The sequence below is a fragment of the Quercus suber genome, unplaced genomic scaffold (assembly GCF_002906115.3).
Source record: "Quercus suber isolate HL8 unplaced genomic scaffold, Cork oak 2.0 scaffold_352, whole genome shotgun sequence".
NCBI lineage: Eukaryota > Viridiplantae > Streptophyta > Magnoliopsida > Fagales > Fagaceae > Quercus > Quercus suber.
This window is the reverse complement of record NW_027069804.1, coordinates 359,724-368,822: the sequence shown is the minus strand read 5'-3', so window position 1 is coordinate 368,822 and position 9,099 is coordinate 359,724. Positions and strand designations below refer to the sequence as shown.

The 9,099-nt window shown below is 31.6% G+C and overlaps 1 protein-coding gene across 1 annotated transcript; it reads left to right on the top strand.

Annotated features, from left to right (window-relative positions):
* The first annotated feature begins 1,211 nt into the window (after window positions 1-1,211).
* Window positions 1,212-6,712, top strand: LOC111988526 (protein cornichon homolog 1). Its single transcript, XM_024020325.2, has 4 exons — window positions 1,212-1,461; window positions 2,629-2,810; window positions 4,510-4,632; window positions 6,393-6,712. The coding sequence occupies exons 1-4, from the start codon at window positions 1,387-1,389 to the stop codon at window positions 6,451-6,453; spliced, it is 441 nt and encodes a 146-aa protein (XP_023876093.2). The 5' UTR covers window positions 1,212-1,386; the 3' UTR covers window positions 6,454-6,712.
* Window positions 6,713-9,099: the final 2,387 nt, after the last annotated feature.

Here is a 9,099-nt window from a genome sequence, read left to right as displayed (position 1 = left end):
TTTTTTTTTTTTTTTTTGTGGTTTTTTTTTTTAATTGTAGTAATATAATTATAGGAGAAGAAAATAAGAAAACAAAATTATACCTATTTTTTTAAAAAAAATCTAAAACGTGTAGTTGTGTACTACTTCTTAAAAAAAAAAATCGTTTATTAAAAATTTGTTAGATTTTTAATATATAAGAATATATTTACTAATATATTAATCATTAATTATCATTCTATTATAATTTAAAAAATGTGTACTACTTCTTCTCTTTACGTGTGCTTTTGTTTTTTATTTAATTAAACATTAGGGTTTAAGATTTTTTTGTTGCTATTTTTTTTAATTAAGATTTTTTTCAACTTATATATTATAATAAGAAAATAATTAGATGAATAATTTGGGTAATAATCAAATTATGATTTTTATCAACTTAGAAATTAAAGGAAAAGAAAAATTATATCTATTTTTATTAAATCTAATAAAATTTCTGCAATTTTAACTATTTTTTAAATAATCTAAATCTAAAACTTGTAAGATTAACGTGTAAGATTTTTTTTTGTTGCTATTTTTTTTAATTAAAATTTTGTTCAACTTATATATTATAATTAGAAAATGATTAGAAGAAGAATTTGGATTGTAGTCAAATTAAGATTTTTATTAACTTAGAGAATAAAAATTATATATATTTTTTAAATCTAAAAATATAAAAAAAAACCTACAATTTGGTGAAGCCACTTAGTACTACCACGACTTATAAGCCCAACTTTTATTATATTATTATAATAATAATAATACTAGCTACATCACACGCGCTTTGTTCGTGCAATGAGAGTTTTTTTTTTTCTTAGTTTAACAAAAATGTTGGGCCTAGTCTTTTATTGCCAAAAAAAATTATCTTTATTTTTTATATTTAATTTTTATTTTGAGAATTTAATTTATATGTAGATAAAACAATTTAAAAAGCAATCGAATAGTGATCTTATTTTCTAGGCAATATTTTAATGAGAGTTAGAGTTGTATTTTTACCAAATTATCCTTTAGTTTTGTATCTGCATTAACATAAGATGATAGGAGTATAAAAGTATTTTTAAACTAAAAAATGAGAAATCTAAATAGGAGAGCACCTTAAATTATAGGTAATATAGATTACAGTATTTTTTTTCATTTAATTTAATTTTTTATTTTTTATGAAAGTGCTCTGCGTGAGATATATTTGTCTCTGTCATGAGGTAGATTTAGTAAAGTTTCTAAAATAGAGATTGTAAACACTAATTAGTTGAATTGAGCAATGAGTTTAATAAACCAAAATCCATGAGAGCGGGGAAGAGAGGCAAAACCCGTTAGCTTTAAAACCCACACACACAGACCCATTCCATTCGTCATTTCGAATTGAACAACAACATCATGTCGATGGACCTCTTCTTTTGGATCATCGCTTTTCTCATCAACTTAGCTCTCATGGCTTCCACCTTTTATCAGGTTCTATTTTCTCTCTTAATTTTAAACCCCCAAAATTCCTTTTCTTCTAAACCCCCTATTTTCTTGTTCGGGCTTTCGCGATCTGTTATGGAAAATTTTTCTTAAATGCTGCTTCTGTGTCTGTTTAATTTATTAAGTTTCGTTTACTTAATTAAATAAATGTACGTTAATAAACACGATTTAGAGATTTAGAGATATAGTTTTTTTTTTTTTTTTTTTTTTCACTTTCTCAGCAACCAAACAATAATGGCGCATTGAATTGATGCCGATTTTGGTGATTTCTTTAACCATTTGTGTTCAATTATACCTAGATTGCATCCACGCACACACGCTCTTGAACATGTGTTATTATTATATTTTTATATTGATTTTATCGCCTTTACTCGAAAAGTGCCATTTTGATTTCTTTTTCATCAAGAAATTCGTAACTGTTATTGCTTTTACTATAACTGTTTTTAGTTTATCTAACTATAGTTTATACCTGATTAAGTTGATAAAACGACCTTGATCTCTTGCCTTAGTCCTTATAGTTATAAATTAATGAAACATTCATCAAATACGTAATGCATATTCATTGATCATGTTTTGTGCTCTAGAATTTGGCTTTGTGGCTCCACATATGCTATGGACTGTTCAAAACATGTCGAGGAAGAACTGTATTTCGTGCTGTAAGGAATATAGAGGACATTTTTAGTTGTTTTTTATGCGATACTTTTTAAGCAAGCATTTTCATTTCAAGAAAAGCATGATGATGTGGCCAAGTGTGCCTTGATGACGTGCTCGAATCAAGGTCATCCACAAGGGCACAAGGCGTGTGAATGAGTAAGTTAGGTTATAATTATGACACGTGGGATACAGTGTTGGTTATTAGCTTTGAATATTTTAGCGTGTGAAAAATTTGTTTACTCATGTGCTTAGGAATTAGTTAGTTGTTATGATGGTGTCACATTGTCATAATATAACTTTTAGTTGAATAAATTAAGAATTTTTACTTGTGTTTGATGTTGAAGAATACCTCCTTCAGGTTGATGATGAGCTCCCCCTCACCACTCAATGAATTTCTTTTTTCTTGAATGCAACTTTTTATTTTACCGCATCTTTTTTTTTTTTTTTTTGGTTGATGCTAAAATTGGATATTCCTGATATCTCTGAATAATATTTTGGTAGATTGTGATCTTGACGGACTTGGAGGCTGACTACATAAACATTTACGACTCAGCAACTAGCATTAATCGCATCATTCTCCCTGAGTTCATTGTACAAGGAGTATTCTGCGCCAGCTTCCTTTTGACATGGCATTGGTTCATGTTTCTGATAACAGTTCCTGTTACTTGCTATCATGTGATGCTGTAAGTATAATTTGTGAACAATATTTGAAGTACCATGTTATACTGTACGATGCATTTAATGCAGTTGGTGTTCTTTCTTCACTTATTTCTCTGCAAAAATATTAACTTTAATATTAATTGAGCCAAAGGTTACAACACATGGCTTTAGCAGGCTTGGTTTAGGTTAAGACAATGAGAAGGAAGTCTGCAGCTAATTTTGACATAATGAAGTAGTAACTCACCATAGACCTGTTGCCTGAGGAGCCTGGTACCATGTAAGGAGATAAGATAGTAAAAGCAAGTCATTGATTTTAAAAGGAGTTTGCATAAAGTAAATATCAAAACTTAGTTTTGACTAAGATCCTTGCAACATTTTTCCTTTGAGAATGTACTTGAAATGCATTGACCAACTTCTCTTTAGATGGAATAAATGAAGGCTTTACAACTGTTATTTAGATTCAACTTAGAATTTCTGATGTAAGTATTGCATTTACCAATTTACGTAATTCATGGAATCGATTAATGGATGAGGACTTTCTGCACTTTTGTTGTTTTAGTTGGCTTGTTAGCTTTGGTGTTTTCTTCACATTGGTCTAATCTGTTTTTCTATTTTGAATGAAAGATCAGAACAATTATACTCTTGTAGCCTGAATCCCCACCCCCACCTTTTTCTCTTTTGCCACATCAGTCTATCCTCATCCAAGATCAGGAAATTTTGGTTGAAGCAGGGACTTCTATTTTTCAAAAACAATAAATAATAAAAAATACATAGTTCTTTGTTTGTTGATATTGGGATATGCCAAAATTGCAGAGAATTGCATGATATGGCTATCTGGATATTTTGTGTTCTTCTGGTCAACCCATATTAGTTTAACCTGATGGCATTTTTGAGCTTTTGAGATTGTTGAACCACTGATTGCATGCATGTTGAGTTGTTTTCAAACATAGCTATATGATAACTACCATAAAAAACTAAGGCCTGTAGAAATTTGAATCCTGTTAAGTTATTAATGATTAAATTTTTTTTGTATTAGTGAAGAAAAACTTATCACTTTCTGATTTTTGAAAAAATCCTGTTTCATTTCTTTCTGATGTTTTGAAAAGTTAACTTCATTGATTGCTTCAGGGCATTTGTTCCATGAGAAGAATTACGTTTTACTATTCTAAGATAAATTGAGGGATTTCATAATTACTGCTATTTTTGGATTGGTTTGATATAATTGTTAAGAAATTATTTTATTGAAGTGATTGGAAATTAGAAAACCAATTGATTAGATCGAACACTTTTAGTTGTAAATTGTGACAAAAGGCATTGCAAATTATTTTATTTTTTATTTTTTATTTTTAAATGCTGTTGACCATGGGACTATGATGCCATTGGAAAATGGTGCACTAGTCTAAAAAAGATTTTGATGAATAAACCATTGGTTTGTACTGTAATGTCATTACCAGAATTCTGGTTTCCCCAAGAAATAATTGGTCAAGAGAAAACTAAAAAAAGTGGGAGCCAATAGCTTTAGCTCAAATAGCACCATATAGATATAGTTGTGGTTTCAAGAGAACTGGGAGTTTGTGCAACTTGTCAATAAGAGAAGTGAAGACATTCAATGATTTTTCTGGAACTGCTATAACACTGCTGATGGTTGGACACACACACATGTTTATCTATATAGTTTAATTTAACTGGAATTGTCATAACCAGTCTAGTGCAATGATTCAGGTTTTTGAAACGGCAGCATCTTTTTGATGTCACTGAGGCATTCAGATTTCTTAATGCTGAGAAGAAGTTTCGGTTAATCAAGCTTGGTTTCTACTTAGTGATCTTTGCCATAATCACTGGCAGGTATGTTTTGTGCTTAGTACATAAGATATCTCTAGCAACTTATTAAGCTTTGAAGGTGTGATTGCTTCTTCCTCTAAGTGTGACTGTGTAAGGAATCTAGATGTAATTGCTTGGGATTTATCTTTCTTTGTTTCGTCTTTAACTCTTTTTTTAACACCAAACAATCACCAAATTCCTTCAAGATCCTATCTTTTAAATCACCTAACCCTAATTAGACACTCAGGTATCAAACCTCATTCAAGAATGGTGTGTTCAAATTCTGATTGATTTTACGCGAGAAAGGGGGACCATCACCCTCTAAGCCTAAGTATTCCCCAATATCTACATGGGGTATATATATATATATATGGTTATATGTGTTATGCATGTAAAATATTTCTAATATTTTCTTTAGTCATTTAAAATTCTAATGTTGCATTTTGGTGAAAATTATATTTAAGAACTCAATAATTTTTTTAAATTTAAAAATCTCTATTTTTTTTCAAATCATTTCAATTATATTAAGATCATTCCTATCATATTCTTGTTACATATGAAATTTGTATAATTAAAAGGCGTAAAAAAATAACTATAAAAAATGGTTCCCAAAACTGACAAGAAAAAAAATTAAGCCTTAGGGGAAAAATGGTACTTCTATCCATCCCTAATCCTTGGCCATTTTAATCTCAAAGTAACGCCCATCTTTGGGTGGATGGAGGTTGGCAGGCCTAGGTTGATAATAGTAGCCCACCCTCCTTTCCATCCACCCCTTTTACCACTCTTCCAAATGGTGGAGAAAGACTAATCTCTTCTTCTTTCTTTCTCCTCCCTCTTCCATCCTCTCTCATTTCCACCTTACCAAACAAACCTTAGGACCATGGATAATAATTAATAAAGTTATGGCATATTAAAATTTTTAAAGCTTGTCTATGAGCTGTATCCTGAATGTTGCCTCCTTCCCTTGTAAGAGTAAGGCCATCAGGATGCATGTTTTACTTACATTCAAAAAGAAATCAAGATCAAAGTTACTCCCCTTATTTTATTTACATTTTCCTTCATCTTACACCTTTTTCCAATGTTATACCACTTAACAATATATTATTGGATTATTATTTTAAAAATCTTTCATTGGATTACATGTTCTCTTTGTTATTAACACATACCAAATTTATTATTAATTGGATGTTATTTACTATTTAATCCATAATGTTTATGTATATAATTTTAGAACTTGAAATTTTAACTTTGTTTAGATGAGATAACTATTGATCTTTGATCATCTTGCTATTTTACAAGCATGAAGTACATAAGGAGACTATCATAGAACGGTGGATTTGTGAAAAAACACCTCTGTCATAATGTTATTGAATGGTAACATTGACAACACACAAATACATTTGAAAACCCCACATATTTGCTTCATCTCAGTTTGGCAAAACCTGACACTCACCACTTCCAATTAGTAGCAGGGAATAAGTCTGATTAAACATGAGGGTTACCTAGTAATCCATCAGCTTCAGTTTTAAACTAGAAATCATAGGCACTTCAAAAGGGTTGAAATATCCTTGTATACCACCAGTTTACAATGTCACTGGTGGGCACAGAATGCTACCAACTTTGGGGCCATGTGAAGTTTGAATAATGGACTGCTTTTCATTTCCTTATTATCTGCAATTTCTCATTTATGAAACAAATTAGACAGTTATGGTGTCTTAAACTTTTGGGCTCTTGAATATTCCACGATTCTCTCTCTCTCTCTCATAGTTAATTTTAATCTGCAGGCTTGCATTATCTGTTTTCGATTTTTTAAGTGATGTGGATGATGCCACGCATTTGTTTTGAATGTGCACTGCTGCAGCAGTATGTTGGCAACTCATTGTAAGTTTGGCTTATAAATTTGGTCTACTTGAAAAGATGAAATTTAGCTCACTTGTTTAGATGTTTAGGAATCACTAGTTAGGATTAATACAATCAATCCCTCCTGACATTGGGTAACCCTTTTTTGATATCATGAGTGCTCCTTTAAATTTTGATTTGGGGAATACTTGTAGACCAATATTTATCGTATTTCTGGAAGTAAGGAGATTTTACTGTGCAAGAAGAGATTCTCAAAGGCATTTCCATGTGACATCCATCATCAGGTGTATTTAGCTAATCACTTTTTATTAGATGTGTGTTTTTTCTATAAGTTGCCCCTCATACTTGATTGAATAACTTTAAAAGTATGTCTTATTTATCTGATAGGCGATACCACATCTGGTCCCTGGACAGGAAACTGAAACTTTAGTATTCGTTCATCTCTTGCTTCTCTCACTTCAAGTAACCACCAAGTGGGAAAGTAGTCCATGTAACCTAATTTTAAGCATATGGTAAAGCCAAAAATGAACATAACCAGAGCATCAATATTGACATGTAAGTTATGGCAGCGTTATGAAAGGAGAGTACTTTTTCCTGAAAGCTGGCCGTTCCCATGCTCCTGCAACTTGGTGCTTGTATTTAGTAAAGCTTTTTTAGCCCATTGCTAACTATCAAACCTCATTAAGCCCAAGATATGGGTTTATTTGGGTTGGGCAGAGATGTCTGATTTGGTACCATAAATGGAGTTGTGATGGGCTTGATTAGTTCCTAGATTTGTGATGGGCTTTCTGAGTTACCAAATCTACTAGACTAGTACAATGACTCTTTAGTTTAGGTACCAAATAAACATGGACCCGCCTTATGTCACACCCAAAGTGTCCTCTCTACCCGACAGTCTGCCAGACCCGACATACTATAGGCAGTTTCACAACAACTTTCCCTTATTTGTACAATCAAAAGATGCTTATAATTTCAATGTTGGTCCCACTTGAAAGTTACAAAACCCATGGGCCCCCTCACTCTCTTAGTGGTCCCGGTCCCCACTCTGATTAGAAATTTATAACCACTGATAGTTTACCCCAACGCAATTGCAATTGGGCCCGGGGGTACATGCAGGGATGTTGGGTCGTTTTCGGGCCCAGCGCTCGACTGCAGTTGTCATCTGTTTGACAATGGGACCCACATCATCAGGGTCTGCTTTCCTTTGTGCTACAGCTAAGTGGGGGCCTCATTCTGAGACGGGTGGTCACTGTCAAGTGGGCCTATTAAGTTCGACAAGATCTGGCCGCCTGATGTGCCAGCTTTTGCCTGAGTAATTAAATCAAAGGGCTTTTTGGGAAAATAACGAATAATAATGTGTGGGGCCGACCCCTCCCTCTCTTTTTATTTTTAGCTAGGCCTTTAAAGTTTAAACCAGTTCTGACTTCTGAGAACAAGGTTTGCCCACGCACTCCCCCTTTTTTTATAGCTCTTACCTATGGTTCTTAAAATATGACTATAGAGAGGAAAATATTCCCAAATTTTCACAATCATTTTTCAGATGAATTATTTTCATAATTATGGAAGGGAAAAAAAAGTGTACTTATTCTTTCCTTGGGGATAAATTGTAAGCCCCATTCTTCATCCCAAATTTGCATTTGCATTGATATTCAAATTGCTGTTATAGCTTCGACCAAAGAAATGAAAACCATTCTCATAGGCAATTTTTTTGCATTAAAAAAAAAAATCCTCTTAATTTTATAAGAATGTAGTTTTGAAAATCTTGGACCCAATCTTAATGAGGAAAACAATAATACAACTTTCATAAACGATTTTTATTTTTTAATTGGAACAGATTTTAAGAAATGTTTTTAATATTCTTCTATTTAGGGGTTTTGTATGCATTTTTCTTACAAGGGAATGAAATGATTCCTACTCCTCGTTAATTCATCAAAATTAAGTTTTTTACTCTTTCCTTTAAAACATAAATAAAATAAAATGAGAGTAATGGTAATAAGATATATTTATTTCTTTTTTTCTTTGTTTTATTTATAAACTTCTAAACACATTAAAAAAGAATACATTATTCCTTTTTATTTCATTATTTTATTTTATTTTTATAAGTTATAAATTCCATTTAATTTCATTACATTGCCTTATGAACTCAAAACAAAACTCTTAGTTTAAGGAAGGACACACGTCTTCAGTGCATTGGAGTTGACACAATACAGATATGTTTGATTTTTGCTACATGTCCACATCGTGTCAACTCCAGCGCATTGGAGCTAACCCTTACCCTTTAAGAAAATAAAATGGATGATGCCATTTGGAGGAAATTGAACATGCACCATTCCATTTCCCTCAAGGCCCCATTTTTGTGAAATTTGCCCATTTGGTACATGTGATTAAATACATGTTTTCAGTTTTTAAACATTACACGTATTTTCATATACTTTTTCATCCACACGTATTTCTAAAAAAATTAAAAATTGTTGTTTAAATACACATACTAAAATGGGTCTTTTTATGCTCATTTTTTAAACCCAAAAAAAAAAAAAAAAAACTCTTTAACTTTTTAGGAAAAAAATAAAATAAAATTTTAATATTGCTGTAATCAAAAATTGTGTTAAATACTTCCAAACAATAATTTTC